The 19832-nt window shown below is 36.2% G+C and overlaps 1 protein-coding gene across 50 annotated transcripts in view; it reads left to right on the top strand.

Annotated features, from left to right (window-relative positions):
• The window catches only part of RBM26 (RNA binding motif protein 26), an 84974-nt gene that overhangs the window by 8565 nt on the left and 56577 nt on the right, over positions 1-19832 (top strand). For all 50 annotated transcript variants that reach the window (XR_009595145.1, XR_009595144.1, XM_060394197.1 and 47 more), the window contains exons 2-3: positions 18889-19007; positions 19612-19748. Coding sequence is in view for 48 of the 50 variants with exons in the window: in XM_060394197.1 (XP_060250180.1) it covers positions 18889-19007; positions 19612-19748 (256 nt within the window). In the remaining 2 variants the exon portion in view is untranslated. The remainder of the gene's footprint in view (positions 1-18888; positions 19008-19611; positions 19749-19832) is intronic.

The following is a 19832-nucleotide window of genomic DNA, read 5'->3' as shown; positions in this document are numbered from 1 at the left end:
ATCATGTGGTAATTTGTAATTAACATAAACAGATCAGTTGCATAAGTTTTGACAGTTACATATACCTATGTAATCACCATATAAAATAGGATCTAGAACTTTCTCTGGGATATTCTCTTGTGCCTCTTCCTGAGTTTTTCTTTGTAACAAGACATCCACTCTTATGTTGGCATTATGAATATGACTGCTGTGAATATTTTTAATTAAGCTGTTGTTGAAATATTTTCTTCTGGGGGAGGGGTAAATACCTAGAGGGGTATTTGCTAGGTCATAGGGTAGCTGCATGTTTTCTATTATAAGAAACTTTAGAGATTGTTTCTAAAGTGGTTGAACTATTTCACATTGCTATCTGTGATTTGTGAGAGTTCCAGTTGCTTCATATCCTCAGCATTATTTAGTATTGTTAAGTTTTTTGTTGTTGTTTTTAAACCTTTATAGTGAGTATAAAATGACATCTGACCCTTTTTGGACTGACAGTTTAATTCATTCTCTGTATGAATGAATTTAATTTGCATTTTCCTGATGAGTAATACTATGGAGGACCTTTTCATGTGTTTATTGACTGTCACATCGTTTGTAAAGCGGCTGAAGTGAAGTGAAGTGAAAGTCTCAGTCATGTCCGACTCTTTGCGATCCCGGGACTGTATACGGTATAGTCCATGGAATTCTCCAGGCCAGAATACTGGAGTGGGTAGCCTTTCCCTTCTCCAGGGGATCTAACTCAGGGATCAAACCCAGGTCTCCTGCATTGCAGGTGGATTCTTTACTAGCTGAACCACAAGGGAAGCCTGTGGCTAAGTCTTATTTATTTTTAAAATTGGGCTATCTTATTGCCAGTTTCTAGGAGCTCTTTATTCATGTAGAATACATGTCCTACAGGTTTTTCCCCTACTCTGTGACTTGTGTGCAGTAGTCCCTCCTTATCTGTGGTTTTGCTTTCTGTGGTTTCAGTTACCTATGATGAGCTATGGTTTAAAAATATTAGATGGAAAATTTCAGAAATTAACAATTTATAAGTTTTAAATTGCATGCTTTTATGAGTAACATGATGAAATCTCTCATTGTCCTGCCCAAGATGTGAATCATTCCTTTGTCCAGCATATCCCAACCGTTTGTCACTTAGTAACTGTCCTGGTTATCAGCTTTGCTCTCGTGATACTATACTGCTGTGCTTGTGTTCAAGTAACTCTTACTTTGCTTAATTATGACTGTAGCACTCAAGATTAGTATAGGCAGTTTGAATATATCAAAGAGAAGCCATAAAGTGCTTCCTTTAAGCAAAAAGGTGGAAATTCTCAACTTAATAAGGAAAGGAAAAATTCAGTACTGAAGTTGCTGAGATTTATAGTAAGAATGAATCTTCTATCTCTGGAAATTGTGAAAAAGGAGAAAAATTCTTTCTAGTTTTGCTGTCACACTTCAAAGTGCAAAAGTTTTGACAGCTGTGTGGTAAGTACCTAAGATGGAAAAGGCCTTCAATTTGTATAATAATGTATTTTGAAAGGAGAAGAGAGAAAGCGACACTACACTCACATCAATTTTATTACAGTATATGGTTATAATTATTCTATTATTGTTGTTAATCTCTTACTGTGTCTAATTTATCTACCTGATTTGGTCATAGGTATGTGTGTATAAGTGGCAGGTAAAAAATCTGCCTGCAATTCAGGAGACGCACAGGAGACCTGGGTTCCATCCCTGGGTGGGGAAGATCCCCTGGAAAAGGAAATGGCAACCAGTCTGGTATTCTTGGGTTTCCCAGGTGGTGCTAGTGGTAAGAACCCACCTGCCAATGCAGGACACAGATGTAGGTTTGATCCCTGGGTCTGGAAGATGCTCTAGAGGAGGGCATGGCAACCCACTCCAGTATTCTTGCCTGGAGAATCCCATGGACAGAGGAGCCTGGAGGGCTTCAGTTCCTAGGGTCTCAGAGTTGTACACAACTAAAGTGACTTAGCACATACACATCCCTGTATGGGAAAAAACTTCGTGTATAGTAGGGTGTATCTGTGATTTCAAGCATCCACTGGGTGTCTTGAAATGTATTTCCACCGTGGATAAGGTGTGCGTGCAGTTGCTCAGTCACATCTGACTTGTGACCTCGTCGACTGTAGCCCCCCAGGCTCCTCTGTCCATGGGATTTTCCAGGCAAGAATACTGGAGTGGGTTGCCATTTCCTTCTTCCGGGGTCTTCCCAAGCCAGGGATCGAACCCATATCTCTTGCAGTGCAGGTGGATTCTTTACTACTGAGCCACCTGGGAAGCCCTGTGGATAAGGGGGGACTACTATATAATAATGTCATTTTGTGGGCAGAAATTTTTATTTTTATTAAGTCCAGTTTATTTTTGTTTTATGGTTATGTCTAACAAGTCTTTATCTCCTCCAAGATCATAAAGACATTATATGTTCTAGAAATATTCTGCCTCTTGGTAGGTTTAGGTCATTCATCTCAAATGAATTTTTAAAAAAATGCATATGGAGGCATTCAGACAAGCCACCTGTTCTTACTTGGCCCTGTAATAATTGTTTCTCTGCCCCAAACTCTGACATTTAGGCTTGTTTGGCCTACCTGTGTGTCCATCAGGCACACAAACTTGTGTTTATTAACAATTTTGGCAAGCCAGCCCAGTAGTCTGTTTCAGTGGCAGATTGACTCTGCCCAGGAGCAGCCTCTTCCCCGAGTCCCCAGCACCTGCCAGAGCTCACGTCGCTCTGGGGAACTCAGGAGGACTCTCCCTGACAGGGCCTGGCTGCCCTGGCTCAAGGCTATTTGGAGTCAAGAAACGAAAAACCAGAAATGCATATGGAATGAGGTAGGGCCAGTGGCTCTTTTATCTTTTTTTTTTTTAATGTTAATTTTTCCATAAATGGTCCCTAAAGAAAGACTTTCCTATTGGATGACTTGGCTTGTCGTTTGATAATTAACTGTACTTATAAGTCTGTTTCTGAACTCTGTCTTGGTCCACTGACATTTGGCATGTTGGTAGATAATTAACTGTGTATATGAGTCTATTTCTGGACTCTATCTTGGTCCAGTGATATGTATTTATTCTGATGCTTATACCACACTGTCTAAATAACTTTATAATTTTTGAAATCAGGTTATGTAAATCCTCCTAGTTTGTCCTTTTGAAAAATTGTCTGGGTTATGCTGGATTCATTTCCCTATAAAGGTGAGAGTCAATGTTTCAGTTTCTATGAGAAGGCCTGTGTTGATTGTTGATAGGGATTGAGTTGAATGTAGAGATCAATTTTAGAAGAGGATCATTTTTCAAATTTTATTGTTATTTATAGAAATATGATTATATTTACATATTGACCTTGTATTTTGCAACTGAGAATCCTTATTTACAGTAGCTATTTTATAGATCCTTTGGAATTTATCAGTCATGTTATCTGTGACAGTTTTACTTTCTGGTTTTTAAAAAAATTTTCACATTTAGGTTAGGAACAATTGAAGTGGTCTAAGAGTTGACATCCTTGTTTTGTCCAAGTCTTAGGGGAAAGAGACCTAGTGTTTAAGTATTAACTGATGTTAGTGCTAGATTTTTTTAATAATTGCCTTTTACCAGATTGAGGAAATTCTCTTCTATTCTTAATTTGCAGAGTGATTTGTCATGAAAAAGTAAAGAATTGTCAAATTCTTTGTCTACATTTATTGAAATGATCACGTGCTTTTCTCTCTTTTTCTGTTGATATTGTACGTTACCTGGATTGGTTTTCAAATGTTAAGCCAACCTTGCATTGCTGAGATAAACCCCTTTTGGTCATGATGTAATTATCCTTTCTGTGCATATTATTGGAATTGATTTGCTAATATTTTGTTAAGTTTTGCTTCTGTTTATGAGGGCTGTGTGTATTTTATTTTTTCTATAAAATGTTAGATTTCACTGATGAAGCCATCTGGGAATGAAAATTTTGTTGTGAAATGGATCTTTTATTACAAAATCAGTTTGTTTAATAGGTAAAGGTCTATTTAGGTATTCTGTTTCTTCTTGTGTTACTTTTGGTAATTTATGTTTTTCAAGGGTTTTTCTCTTCAGTTGCTAGATTTATTGACACAGAGTTGTTTGCACTGTTGCCTTATTATTCATACAATGACTATAGAATGTATTTGATGCTTCCCCTCCTCTTTTAAAAACTATACCTGATTTTGGTAATATTACTTTTTTATTTTCTTGACCAATTTTGCTAATAGTTTATCAATTTTAGTCAACTTTTACCAAGAACAGTATTAGCTTTGATTGCTTTCTATTTTGATATTATATTTTTATCATTTCCTTTTTCTACTTAGAGTTTAATTTGCTGGCTTTTCCTTCTTTCTTCCGAGGGAAGCTTAGGCCCTTGGTTTTATATTTTTCTTGTAGTTTCAAAAACTAGGGCCTGGAGGTAAAGCACAGGCAGGTATCCAGAATCTTGTTAATGCTGAGATTCCAGTTCTTATAGAAGGCAAGATCCTGCTAGTGATAGAAACTTTTTTTTTTAAACCAGCAATGTTGGGCTATAATGTATCAGGTACTTCAAAATGTTGGTCACTGAACATCATGGCCACAAACCTTTAAAAACTGCTTCCATTTTATATAATTTGAGGTGCTGTATGGGAGTTCTAAATTGATCCATCATGATGTGAAATTCACTATGTGATTCAAATGTAACAGTGCAAAATTGAATATAGAGGCATGCATAATCCTTCTCTTAGAAATCGAGAGGGGTTGTAATTTCAAATATTGTGCAATTAGATTAAATCATAATGTAACAGTTAAAAAAAAAAGATGATCCTGATCATGCCCTCAAAAACATTAGAAGCCAGTGGTGAACTGAATCAAACTAAGTTTCTTACAAAGCCCAAGCCATATCAGTTACAGAACAGTTGACTCCACTCTAGTGTCCTAGCAAAAGAAAGAACATACCCTTTACTGAAGATAAATCTTATTTACTTCAGTCTCAGCTCAGTGTTGTTTTACACAAAATTTTCAACTTAATGCAATAGCAAGGAACGCAAAATAGTAAGAAAGTAAGATTCACTTGAGAAGAAATAGTCAATGGAGAGATGACTCAAGTATTAGAATTATTAAATAAAAACTTTAACTGTGATAAAAATGCTGAAGAATTTATTTAAGCATTTGGACAACATAAAGATATGGGGAACTTCAGTTAATATACAGAAGCTATTCAGAAGAATTTAATGGAGAAATCTAGAAATGAAAAGTATAGCAGAAATTAGCAGACTGGACACCATAAGAGAAAAAAAACAGCAGTGAACTTGAATGTGGGAAAATAGAAAATATCCAAATCAAAGGGACAAAAGTAATTTTAAAGATCTATCTGAGATCTGTAAGACAGTATCAGGCAGCCTAAAATATATTACTGGAATTCCTGGAAAAAGGGAAGAAAAACGAAGCAGAAAAAATGTTTGAAGACATAACAACCAAGGACTTTCTAAAAATGGGTGAAAGACATTAAAACAAAAATCCAAATTGGCAAAATCAAGCAGGATAAAATATGTGTGTGTGTGTGCATCTGCATGTACACGCACACACAGCTGTGAGCATTTCATGGTCACACTGCTGATCAAATAAAGACTTTTAAAAGTAGTCAAAGAAAAAAGATGCTTTACATATGAGAAAATAAAGACTCAAATAGTGGCTAATTGCTTATCATCATTGATGAGGGACCGTGGCAATAGTATTATAAAACAGCGAAGTGTGTACACACTCAACACTTAGCAGCTAAAACTACAAGAGTAGTTGTGGAAGTAGGGAAGGAAAATTAGAAGAGATCTGCCAGGGCACTCCCAGCTTTCAACTAGCAAAGTCTAGGAGAAGAATTGGAGGGCTGAGCAAACTCCTTTTAGGATTCCAGGTCTTCACAGAGAATTGGTTGGTTACCCTCCAAAAAAAAAAAAAAAAAGGGAAGGAGCAAGAAAACAACTGCTCTGCTTATATTCTCGTCAATTTGCTGTTGCTTACTGGCAGTTTAAAAATTGATATGGAAAAGCATTTATAAAAATCTTCAGTTATAAATAAAAAACATAAATGAAACTGTCAGTGTGAACCTTGTTATTTTTATACTATTTGATGATGGCTATAGTACTTGCAACCCACTCCAGTACTCTTGCTTGGAAAATCCCATGGATGGAGGAGCCTGGTAGGCTGCAGTCCATGGGGTCGTGAAGAGTCGGACACAACTAAGCGACTTCATTTTTCACTTTCGTGCATTGGAGAAGGAAATGGCAACCCACTCCGGTGTTCTTGCCTGGAGAATCCCAGGGACAGGGGAGCCTGGTGGGCTGCTGTCTCTGGGGTCGCACAGAGTCGGACACAACTGAAGCGACTTAGCAGCAGCAGCATGGTACTTACTTTACATTTTCAAAAAAGTTTTTTATAATAACAGATTGTGAAAGAGATAGATCTCATTTTGAAGACTTTTGTAAATTTGTACTTAGCAGTCTGTGAAGTATATCAAGCATTTTTCTCAAATTGGATTGTGTTAAAGTTTTGAAACTTATGAAGACATTGAGTGCCCCAAATTGGAAGAGGAGTTCTATGGGGAATTATCACTCTTCATTATGCTTAGGAAAAGGTTTTTGACTCCAGCTAGCCTTTGTTGGTTTCAAATTAAGGAGGGATGAATTATGCCATACCAAAGTGTATGGACATTTTGGGGACTAGGTTATAGGATACTGGGAGGGTTAAAGCAATGGAGTAATTGGTCAGATCTTCTTTTGAGAATTTAACTATGATGTTTAGAGGTTTGATTAAGTTGTGACATTTTGGAGACAAGAAAGACTAAATAGTTTTCTAGTCTAGTTTTAAGAGTGAGTTGTAAAATGTCTAAATTTGGACTTTGGCAGAAGGTAGGAAGATAGAGGTACTATTCTTTGAACATATGTACTGAATGCAAGGAGGGCCATCTCAGCAGTCAGGGTATGGAAGAAAAAGCAGCCAGGAAGGACTTGTCAAAATGCTCGTGGACTTTTTTTTATTGACCTTTCTTGAGATCCGTGACAGCTCTGAACTTGTTGGCACACTTTTATATTTGCTATAATTGGGTTTGATCTTAACTGAAAATTGTTTTGTGTGTGTTTTGGTTGATATACCCCTAATTAAGAATGCTGTTACTTATTGTGATAATTAGTACACTTCTTCACCAGTGTGATTGGTTCTAGGGAAAAGATAGACTTTGTTATCTAGTCTGAAACAGACAAGTACACCAATAGTAACATTTTAACAGTGATAGAAATATGTACAGATCTTGTTTCCTGGGAATTGGGGGAAAATATGTAAAATGTTTCTATTTAGTTACTCTTTATCTTTCCCAAAGGCTCAAACCTTGCTCACCAGTGTTCAGAAGAGGGAGTTCTGTGGCTTTTGAAAAAGATCGAGAGGAACCATTTTGGGTTTTTTTTTGTTTTTTCCTCAATTTTTTTTTTTTTTTCAGATTACATAGTGAATTATTTTAAATTCAGTTAAAGTAGGGGAGGGAGTGCAATGATGGTGAAAGCTTTTGTATCTTATTCCTAAAAAATGACCCGCTTGGTCAGGTTATATGGTTCAGTGCCTTTGTTTTAAAAATGAGAAAGCGGAAGCCTAGAGAAATAAAATACTAACCCAGGATTATGTAATAAATGAATAAAATAAGATAACACTAGAAATCTGAAAACCTCTGGGTTTTTGGAGTTCAGTGCTTTTCAATACCAGACTGCTTCAAAAAAAGCTGACAGTTTGGCTTAGAAGAGAACATAGATTTGAAAGGGAATAGTGCTTAAAATATAGTAACTAAATTTTAACATCTTTTCAAAGGGAGTGGTGATAATAAGCATCTTATAATTTCGCATTTTTAATCTGTTTTTTTTTCATTAGTAGTTCATTTGCTTTGGTGTTTGCAGGTTAATGCTTTCTCATTTGTAATCATATTTATTTGTAATTATTTCTAATTTGGCAGAGCAGCTGTTCTCTCAGATAAGGAAACTGAAGCTTAGTTTTTTAGCTGTGAGATCTGTGAGGTGGAAAGTATCCCCTTTTTAATGAAAAAATTTCAGCGTGATTTGATAGCAATAATAGAAAACTGTTGTGGCAATATTAGAAAAAACCTAGAAGTCTATCTATCATAAGCTACACAGTATTAGCTAGACTTTTTTTTTTTAACATATGAGGGAGCAGGTAATAAGAATTTAATTGAAAATAGAATGACAGAATTAGGTTTTTCAGATTTCTAGTCTTAGTGCTGTTTCTTTTGGATAATTCTGCCCTTTCTTAGTCAAGGGAGAAAATGTTCCTTAGCCTCTGCTAGTAACTGAAGGGATGAAATGCTTCAGATCTGTTTTGTAACTAGGTAAATGGGACCCCACATACAAGTAACTGAAGGAGTGGACTTTGGAAGCCAGAGCCCTTTCCCAGCAAATTTGATTCTTCCTCAGCTGTGAATTGAAATGTAAAACATTTAAGAAATAATGGAGTTTTCTTGAGGGCTGCCATATCAGCATTTCACCTGCAGTCTACTTCTCCTTTGAGAGAGAATTCTGTAATATGATTGTGTAACCATAGGTGTGTATGCTTAATTTGCTATTTGGGCTACTGCTTTTTGCACTGAACAGTATGAAGTCTGACTCTTGGGGAGTTGGAAGACTGTCTTTAAATCAGACACTTAATACTTGATGAATAACTTGGAAAGCAGTGATTCTCAGCTGTGTGACTCCTGGGATTTCCTGAGACCCTTCCATGAAATCTATGAGGTCTCCACTTTTCCAACTGTATACTAGTTGAGGAGGTATTTTCTTCATATATTTCAACCAAAACAGCATATTAAGACAGATTAAATGTAAAAGATAAAAGAACCTGTCTATTATTTAAGCCAGGCATCAATGGTATTTGCCCCCAAAAAAGAAACATTATCAGTTTTACCAAAGTTTTATTTTCTTGGGGGAATATAACTGTATTCATAAAAAGTATAGGGTACAGATTTCCCTTGATTTCTGAAAACAGAGCGTTCCTGTGAAACTTTTCTTAAGCCAAAATGTCATGAAGTGAAGAAGTCATTACTCTAGGACACATCTTGTTAATGGGTGCACAAAATAAGTTGGAATAAAGCATAGCTGCTCACAGACACAATTCAGAGCTATGGTGGCCTGATGCTGAGATGCCTGGTGTAGTTCCTAGGAAAGGATCTTAGCAGTGCCACTCTGTCTGCTCATGAGAATACCAACTTCTCTTCAACTTGCTACAAAACAAATGCTGGAGACTTTCAGCTTTTCAGCTTTTCTCATAAAAGTGAAAATCCTTTCCCAACTTCTTGTGGTTATTAGCAGTATAGCTCTTCTGTAAAAGTCACAAAGTGACATAAAGCAAATTTTCAAAAAGCAGGGGATATGTTGTATGTTAATTTCAGGTTATTCAATTAGTCATTGAGCTCCATGCAGCCCTGCCCTGCAGTGGGGATATAGCTCAAATTAGAGAAGGTCAGTCATTTCCCAGAACCAATATGATGATGCTGTTGGAGAGGGGAGGCTGCTCTAGCTGTCAGAAGAACTGCTCAGGGCCATTTTTGTTGCCACATGGAGAACGCCTGCCTCAAAATGAAGAAAAGTCAAAGGAAAGCAGAATGGAAAGGGAAGGTCCTGGTAATAGCATTTGAACTCGTGGATCTAGCTGTGCCTACACTTCGACTTCCCTCTGGTTTATATCCATAAGTTCCTCCTCTGGTTTACTCTTCCTGCCTCCTCCCAAGTATTTATGTTAAATTGTAATGAGTTTATTTAGTTATTTTAAGCTAAATAGTGTAGAATTTTTTCAGTTTCAAATTTTATTATAAATAATGGCATATAGAATCATTTTAAATAAAAGCTCTTCTGGGTTCTCTCTAATTTGTAAAGTGTAAAAGGATTCTGAGACCAAAAATTTGAGAACCACTGCTCTCAGGTAAGGAGGCATTCCTGCCATTTCTTGAGGGTAATACAAAAGAATGAAGGAACTAACTAAGTAGTTTTCAGCATTATAATTGCATGTTTTGTGATAAGTTTTTACCAGTGATAAGAAGTGGTACGTGTGATGGTCATGGATAGATCATGTTTAGATATGCTTGCTGTGATGTTCATTTTATTTTGTAAAATGAAGTGGGCATGTAATAATTCTAAATGAGTAACCTTTCCTGTAACTAATTACTACATACAAATAACTATTTTCCCTCTTTATTTGAATTGGATGAAGCTGTATAATAAACTATGGTAATCGAATTTTTCAATGTATATAGTCTGTTGCCGTGGAATTTGGGTTTTAAAAGAGTAATTCGAAATACAGAATATAGTTGCATGACTTTGATGCAAATTAGATATTTTTCTTGAATATAAAGTGAAAATTTGGTAGGAACAGACGTGGGTGTATATCCGTGTTCTAAAGTTACTGAGTTAACATATTTAAATTTAATCTTTAATTCCCACTGCCACCTCCAGTTCCTCCTTCTCAAGATTACTGAAAATGGAAGCTTGGGTTACATTTCATCAGTTATCTTCCACTGAATTTCTAAAGCCTCCAAGAAGCTTGAAGAAAACGAAACCGACTACTCTGAAATATTGTACTGCAGTACAATATTTTTTCACTTTACTGTCTCATTACTGTTTTGAAAGTATTAATTAAAAAATGAAAGCTAATATGTTGATGTTAGGATTAATTAGAACCTTTATATTAGGGTTCTTTTTTTTTAATGTGTAGTTGATGTACAGTGTTGTGTTGTGCCAGTCTCTGCTGTATAGCAAAGTGACTGTTGATTCATGTGTTTTGAAGTCTTTCTTAAGAAAATAAAGTTCTTTTGGGAGATTTTATTAAAAGTTTGATCTTCCGCATTGCTTTGGCTTTTCTAGCTTATTCGGTGCATGCGCTCCCCTGCCCGGATACAGCTGGAGGAGAATGAGCATGTTCACCCCATGCTTTTCAGGGGCATTATTTGTATCCTTAACAGAGTATATTCAGAGATTGCTAAAGTTTTATTTGTATGCCTTTAAAATCATTGATTTGAATGACTTCATAGTGACCCGATGTTAATTTTAAATCCTTACAAAAGCGAGAGATCCAAATGTTTGTGAATGCTCACTTTGCTCCATCCCACTGGACTCCTGTCCCCTATGTGTCAAGTAGATGCCCACCTGAGGTCTTTCCTGTTGGGTTCCTTCTTTTTCCTAGAAGGATCTTTTTTCTAGAAAGCCAAAAAAGCTTGCTTGTACTACGTTCTACTCCCTATCTAACTTCAGATCCCTGTTTAAATATCCTTCCCTGATAATCTTACCTAGGATCTACTCATTCAGTCCTTCCCCTTCCCTTTTCTTTCTCTTTTTCCCTTTCACTCCTTTTCTGTACTTTATTCCCTTGTTGTTTAGTCACTAAGTCGTGTCTGACTCTTTGCTACCCCATGGACTATGCTGCCAGGCCCCTCTGTCCATGGGATTTTCCAGGCTGAAATACTGAAATGGGTAGACATATCCTTTTCCTGCATTGGCAGGTGGATTCTTTACCTCTGAGCTAGCAGGGAAGCCCTGTATTCCCTTACCTTGCATCTTTTCTGTTCAGAACTCTTGTCTGCTTGAGAATGCCTTGTACGTATGTATGGTCTGTGTCCTCCCTACATCTCCAGTGAAATAAATTCTGTAATGATAGGGACTTTCTGGTTTTCAAATTTGTATCCCCAGGATTCTAGAACAGTACCTGACGTTTTAGGTGCTTATTAAATACTTTTGAAAGGTGAATGTGCTGTTAGAAGATAATTGATAAACTGAAGTTTTATTCTCAGAACTTTATGAAAATGGAAAAGAAAGGGCCCTGACAAGTGAGCTAATAATCTAGTGAAATTTGTAAGTATATTCTCTTTTTCTCTTTCTTTCAGTATTGTCTCAGGTACTGTGTTAGGTGCAGAGGCTACATATATGAGTAAGAAGTTGTATTTTTTGGTTTTGATATATTTTTGATGAAACTATATTTTATAGTTTATATTTTATCTATAGTGTAGTATAAAGTTGCTACTCATTATTATAGATTTGAAAAGAATGCTGTATTATCTTTTTATATATCTACACAATACCCCATGAACAAATTAAACCTAAGGATTACACTCTTTGAGGTTTGTGAGGGATTTACTATCTAATTTAGTGCTTGTCTGCCAGGGGCTGTTGAACTTATGCTTGAAACCTTTCTAATGATAGAGAATTCACTTTCTTTCAGGCAGTTTATTCAGCCTTTGGGAGGCCTTTGATTATTAAAAAATTCCATCTCTATTTTAAACCAGAATCTCTTGCTTTCACTTACTGGTTCTAATTGTATCCCATGGAGGATGTAGTGAATAAAGGTGATCCTTCTTCCTTGTGGTAGCCCTTCAGTTATTTGAAAACCTACCAAGTGCACTCTTGACATTTCAGTTTTCCAGGCCAGGAATCTCTAGCAAGCTATTTGATGATGATACACATTTCCATTCTGGTCAGTTTCTAAGAATGATTGGGTTTGTTTATACATTTATGAAAGGTGGCACCTAGAAGAGAAAGCAGTGGCCTCCCTGCTGCACATGAGAGCGACACTTTGCTCTCGAGTTCTCAGTTATCGGTTTTATCTCATCTTGATGATCCGTTTTCCTTCCTTTCACACATTATCTCACTTGGCTTTTATCAATTAAAATATGTGGTTGCTTCCCCTTCATCTCACACTCCTCAGTGCTATTTTGTAGTTTCTTGTTTTGTGTTTTACCTGCTCCCCTCCTCTTCTCCCCTTCCTGACTCCCTTCCCCACAACAAACACACAGAGGGGTAATTGAAGTTGGTCAGAAGTATACTTTATTGGCAGATTATGTTTTTGCTGGTCTTCAGTTCAGGTCAGTTCAGTTGCTCAGTCGTGTCTGACTCTTTGCGACCCCATGAATTGCAGCACGCCAGGCCTCCCTGTCCATCACCAACTCCCGGAGTTCACTCAGACTCATGGCCGTCAAGTCAGTGATGCCATCCAGCCATCTCATCCTCTGTCATCCCCTTCTCCTCCTGCCCCCAATCCCTCCCAGCATCAGAGTCTTTTCCAATGAGTCAACTCTTCTCATGAGGTGGCCAAAGTACTGGAGCTTCAGCTTTAGCATCATTCCTTCCAAAGAAATCCCAGGGCTGATCCCCTTCAGAATGGACTGGTTGGATCTCCTTGCAGTCCAAGGCACTCTCAAGGGTCTTCTCCAACACCACAGTTCAAAAGCATCAATTCTTCGGTGCTCAGCTTTCTTCACAGGCCAACTCTTCACATCCATACATGACCACTAGGAAAACCGTAGCCTTGAATAGACAGACCTTTGTTGGCAAAGTAATGTCTCTGCTTTTGAATATGCTGTCTAGGTTGGTCATAACTTTTCTTCCAAGGAGTAAGCGTCTTTTAATTTCATGGCTGCAGTCACCATCTGCAGTGATTTTGGAGCCCCCCAAAATAAAGTCTGACACTGTTTCCCCATCTATTTGCCATGAAGTGATGGGACCAGATGCCATGATCTTAATTTTCTGAATGTTGAGCTTTAAGTCAACTTTTTCACTCTCCACTTTCACTTTCATCAAGAGGCTTTTTAGTTCCTCTTCACTTTCTGCCATAAGGGTGGTGTCATCTGCATAACTGAGGTTATTGATATTTCTCCTGGCAATCTTGATTCCAGCTTGGAATCAAGCTGATCTTAGAAGCACTTAAACTTTGTGGAAATTAAGCCTGTTTTCTAAGTAGAAATGAATTTTATCAGTTTCAGTATTATTGCTTTGTCCTTAACATTTTCAAAATGTGATTCTTTTTTTCTCTTTCCTTGATCTAAACTATTTTAGCCCCACTTTTCTTTCACATGTTTCCAAAGTAGTGGTATTATAGCAGAGGGTAGACTGGCTCTGACAAGATAAAGTGTCATTCAGATCACAAACCTATTGTCAGTAGCAGCAACTGGTAAAGTACCTCATGAACAGTCTTTGCTTACCATGGAGACAGTTTTTAAAAATAACTGACCGCTTACTATCAGAATATAGTTTTCTTTTGATACATAATTTAAATATTTTTACTTCATTAATTTTGCATAGTAGGTTATTATTGCTCTATGCTCAGATGAAGTAGCAGTGCTACTTTTAATTAAGACAGATAGTAACAAGAGCACATTGTTTGCCTTTTGTCCCTGACCCATGACATTCTGGCATATTAAACTTCAGATTATTATTTGCTGTTCAGATTTATTGTGTTCAGATTATTTTTTACTTAGCTGTAATTTGTAAGTACATACCTTCTTTTTTCAAAAGTGTTGAAATAAATATGAAATGGCTTCCTTAGGACTTAAGAAAAATTACCTCCCAAATACATATATCCTGTTTTGCTGTTAAATGTGAAATTATAAACCTTACTTCTACTGTGTAATTTGCAGTCTAACATTTTGCAGAGTAATCTGCCTTTCAGACCATTTTAAGTATTTTGCATTTTTTTGGTATGGTTCTTGATTCATTATGATTGTTGGGACTTCTTAGTTCTTGATTTGATTTGAATTGCTTCTAATAAAAGATTCTGAGCAAAGAATCAGGAATTCTATCTTGCTGTTTTATAAAACTGTAGTCTAGACCATAATAATTTTAAAAATCTTTCTCCACAGTTTTAGCTGCTAACATTTTAATTCACTATTAAAGTGTCCTGTTTAAAAAATAATGGAGGAAATGGAATAGATTTGATGTTTGGCTAAGAGAAATGTGAAGTGACAGTTATTAGGTCATTATTAAACTAAAAATTCACCACAGCTCTCAAACCAATACTCAGTCAAATTATAGCATTTGGACTCAGTGTAGGGACTCTGAATTTGTTCATTAATAGCAGTTGCAATAAAACAGTAAAGATAGTGATAGTATTATATATATATTTTACCACAGTGATTTCTGGTAAACTAAAGTGTATTTAGCTTGACGCCTTGTTAGGTTAAGGTTTAGGTGATGGTGCTTATTCAGGTTACCTAACATGAATAAGTATCATTTCATGGTCTCTCGTGCAGTTACCAGATTGCCAGTATAAGTGTGTCTGTAGGTACAGCATGAGGTTATTGTCCCATTTCTTCATGTTTATTTCATCACAGGTTTAAGTACTTTCATGCTCATTATGGTAAACATGAAAAAATTAATTTATCACAAGTCATTTTGTCTGCATTTTTTTAAATGGTTGGTTTAAATAAGTATATTAAAATAAATTTTAAAGAGAAAGTGCTTAAAAATCTCATGTACCATTGAAATGAATTTTTTTCTTTCTGTTTAGGTTGTAATCCACTTCAAGTCTTTGTGAATAAATGGAAATAGATCTATGAGAAAAGTGGATTTGTGATTAATAACAGATACCCTGAAACTTAGCTTAGTAGCACAGCAGACATTAATCATCTCATGACATGTATCATTCCTGTGGGTCAGAAATTTGGAGCTGTTTAGCTATGTAGTCTCTCATGAGATAGTGGTCAAGTTGTTGGTCAGTGCTGCAGTCTTTTCAAGGTTCCACTGGGGCTGTAGAATCGGCTTCCATGTTCATTAACGTGACTACTGGCGAGAGACCTCAGTCCACCCTGGGGGGCCCTCATTTCACCACATGGTACTCTCCATAAGGCTGCTTGAGTATCCTTGAAGCATAGCAACTGATTTCTCTAGAATAAATGATTCCAGAAAAAGAACAAAGAGTATGCCATTGTGTCTTTCATGACCTAGATGATATCTGACCTCAGAAGTCAGACACTGTCACTTCTGCCATATTCTGATTGTTTAGAAGCAAGGCACTATATTGAGCCTACTCTCCAAAGGGTAGGGAATTTGGCTCTGCCTTTTGAAGGGAAGACTGAAGAGTTTGAAGACAAGTCACCAGAGCCATGTACTGTAGGGAGTCTTCACAGCATATGATAAATGTGGTACTGGTTCCTTGATAGAGCAGTTCTCAATTCTGATATTGTATCAGATTTGTGCAGCTTTTATAAAATAATGAAGCAAAATTACAGATGGTTGTATTAGACCTGTTGATTCACTTGCAGTCAGATTTTCCTAAAGTGTTACTACTGTGCAGCCAAGGTTGCCCACTGTCTTTAACATGTGCTTTTTGATTCAGTGGTGTGTTACTACTGTACTTCTGTAGAATTGTTACATTCCAGGTATGTATAGGAATTAAGACTTTTTGGTATATGTATTATAGTATAGTTTTCTAGCTTTAATGTATATAGGTTCCTTATTAATACTCTTAGTATTTGAACTTTTAGTAGAACTTGTAGAATTACATTTTGTGTTTATTGTTGTTAGAGTTAAGATTGCTAACAATTTTACAATAAAGAGCAATAAAAATAAATTGAAGGATGTCATGTATTGTTGTGTTGTTCATTCGTTTAGTTGGATCCGACTCTTTGTGACCCCCATGGATTTTAGCATGCCAGGCTTCCCTTCCCTGTCTTTCACCATCTCCCAGAGCTTGCTCAAACTCATGTCCGTTGAGTCAGTGATGCCATCCAGCCATCTCATCCTCTGTTGTCCCCTTCTCCTGCCTTCAATCTTTCCCAGCATCAGGGTCTTTTCTAATGTATCATGTTTTCCCTCAAATGAACTGTTATCCTACCTCTCCCTCTCGTTTGTAGTCACTATCTCTCCCCACTGTAATTCCCTAATGTATTTGTCTTTTTTTTTTTTTTTAAGCCATGATTGGTAAGTCTTTTTGTGTCATCTGTCCTTTGAAAATTTAATTTACTGAACATTGTTTATGTTGCTGTCATGAAATTAACCCAAGCTAGGAAGTGAAATCTAACCTGGGGGTGGAGTGGGTTCTGGGTTTTTGATAAATTGGTGGGATAGAAAAATAGTAGAAAGTGATGCAGATGGGGCTGAGGAATTCAGAGGTTTATCGAAATAATGGACTCTGAGGGGAAGAGCACAGGAAGAAATAAGAGGAACTATGCCTTGGACAGCCTCTAAGTGTATAGGGAGGCATTGTAGGGGCTTTTGCTAGGATGGCTAAGTAAATTGGTGGCTGTAACTAGATGTTTGTAGCAGTAAGTAAATTGGAGGTCTGGTTTCTGGGTAGATCGCTATAAGAAACAATGCGGTTGGGGGCTGTAGTGTTGAGAGAGTAGACTTTAGAGTAAGAAGTTCAGGTTTAAATCTTGGTTCTGTTACTAACATGTAGTCCGAAGTAGTTTGCCTAGTTTTTCTCTGAGCCTCTGTTTCATCAGTAAAGTGAGAGCTAAATACAGGGTGTAAAGTATGGAACATAGTTCATGGCTCAAATAAGGGTTTGGTAAATGTTAGTGCTTATTAGCTGTTGCTATGATTTTATTCACCCTAACTTGGAAAATGATTGTGAATTAAATAGGTAACAACTTTAGCTTAGTTGAAAAACAGTTAATCTGCTTTTTAAAAATTTGATGGGCATGGTTTGGACATCAGAAACTTTCCCTCCTGACCCTGTTTCATTTTCACTAACTTCCTACTCTTCATCCCGATCAACAGGCAAGCATAGTTTATACTTATACATATTCCATTATTCAGACATAAGCCAGTCCAAATATATAATCTCTCCTTTTCTCCCCACACATGGTAATATACTATACAGATTTTTTCTGTCTTGCTTTTTAAATGTAACAAATTGATAGGGAGGTATCTCTGACATGAAAACTCCCCCGTTGTTTGTTGTCCTTTTGTTGTATGCCATTCCCTTGTGTAGACTTAGTATATTTTCTTTTTCCAGTCCTCTGTAAATGGACAGTTGCAGATTTTTTATTTTATAATCAGTGTGACACTGAATACCTTGTACACAAGTCATTTTGAACATGTAAGTATATCTGTAAAGTTTATTCACTGAAATAGAGTTGCTGGGTCAGTTGCATTTGTGACCTTGATATGCCATACTCTAGTATCTACTGAGTCCCTCTTAGCAGCCATAATGTGTGAAAACTGGTTGTTTTCCCCTTAGTCTTGCCTCTAGGATATATTTTCATATATTTAGATTTTCTCAACTTTGTAACAGAAAAATTATATTTCAATATAGTTTAAGTTTGAATTTCTCTTATGGATGGATGAGGTATTTTTACTCATTTAAGAATTGTTTTTCTGTTTAGTATTTTGTTTGACTTTTAAGGCTTCTTTATACTCCTAAGTTTTTGCTTTTATTTGTATTAATATAATCAAATTACTCTTTTGCAATGCAGTTCAGAAAGTGTTCGTTACTCCAGAGTTGTAAGATAACTTTTTCTTGTTTTCTTCTAACACTTGTAATGGTTTCATGTTTTTACTGTGGAATATGGAATAAATTATGGGTCCAACTTAATTTTTTAGAAAGATAACTGCCAAGTGTTCTCAGTGTCATTTATTTTGTAGTTCATCTCTTCTTCCTTGATTTGGATATCATCCTTGTAAAATCTGTATTTCTATGTGTATTTGGGTCTGTTTCTAAACTTTCTTTTGTTTTGTTAAAAGTATATATTGTGTGTTATGTTTTCAAGTTTCCTTTTATTGTCCTCTTTTTCCAGATACTGTTTGACAATTATTTACCTCATTTGGGAGAGAATAGCCTCTTGGTATTTTTATTGGTACCACATTGCTTATTAGTTTTTGATGTTTTGGTATTATCCATAATTTGTTGTAACTTCTCTTTTTTTAAAATAATAGAACTTTCTGAATCTTTAGTACATGTATTAGTATATGTTTGGTAGGATACAGAATGATGACTACATGTAATGTGTAAAGTATATTAATATGAGGGAGAAAAACTTCTAGTTCATCATTGCTTCTGTGAATTAGATGATGCTTACATATATTAACTTGTTTAACTATCATGCTGACTTAGTTTGTAATTGGAACTTATAGAGTGTGCAGTTGTTTATGGCTAAATTTCCTTCAACATTGCTCTTTTCTTTAGTTGTGATGCAGATCCATCAGCTCTGGCAAAGTATGTTCTCGCTTTGGTAAAGAAAGACAAAAGTGAAAAAGAGTTAAAGGCATTATGTATTGATCAACTGGATGTATTTCTTCAAAAAGGTAAGAGCTTTGGTTTCAAAATATTGCTTTGATAACTTAAAACAAGATTCAGAGAGTATTAAAGGAGTTTGGTAAGAGACAGGCTGTAACTGTAATAAAGTTGAACAGATAGTATAATTACTGGTTTTATTCATGGCTTATTTATAATGGAATTTTTTTTTTTTTTCCGTTACCATCCTGTGTTCATTCTTAAAGAATGCTGATAGTTTTCTTTAAAAGATTAAGAAAATGACTGAAAGATAGTACTGTTTAGGAACCTACTACTGATGTTGTCTCTAGCACAGTGCTTCTCAACATTTTTCACTTTGCTGGGAACTAGGTAATGATAATATTTCTGTTTGGCACAGTAGGCAGGTACATGGAGACTAGCAATGGCTGGTGGTGACTGACCCACAGGCTCTGGCCATTCATTCTAGCCCTCAGCATCCTGGGAATTGACATCCATATTCCCATGGGACTTGTACCATAGCACACTGGTTGGGAAGCTGTTAGTATAATTTTTAGATTTGTAAAAATCAAGATATATTTCATCATACTGAAGTCTGATGTGAAGAAGTGGAGAATAACTAGAAAATCTGTTAATCTGTGCTGGTTTTTGTTTTAGAGACACAGATATTTGTGGAAAAACTTTTTGATGCTGTGAATACAAAGAGTTATCTACCTCCTCCAGAGCAGCCATCCTCAGGAAGCTTAAAGGTAGAATTTTTTCAGCACCAAGAAAAAGATATAAAAAAAGAAGAGGTAAGAGTTTGTGTTAAACTTTCGTGTTCTTTAAAAACTTATTTGGAATAGTTAAATTGAGTTTTATTTTTTGTATCTGTGTTG

This window comes from Ovis aries, chromosome 10 (genome assembly GCF_016772045.2).
Source record: "Ovis aries strain OAR_USU_Benz2616 breed Rambouillet chromosome 10, ARS-UI_Ramb_v3.0, whole genome shotgun sequence".
Classification (NCBI taxonomy): domain Eukaryota; kingdom Metazoa; phylum Chordata; class Mammalia; order Artiodactyla; family Bovidae; genus Ovis; species Ovis aries.
This window is presented reverse-complemented; position numbering and strand designations above follow the sequence as displayed.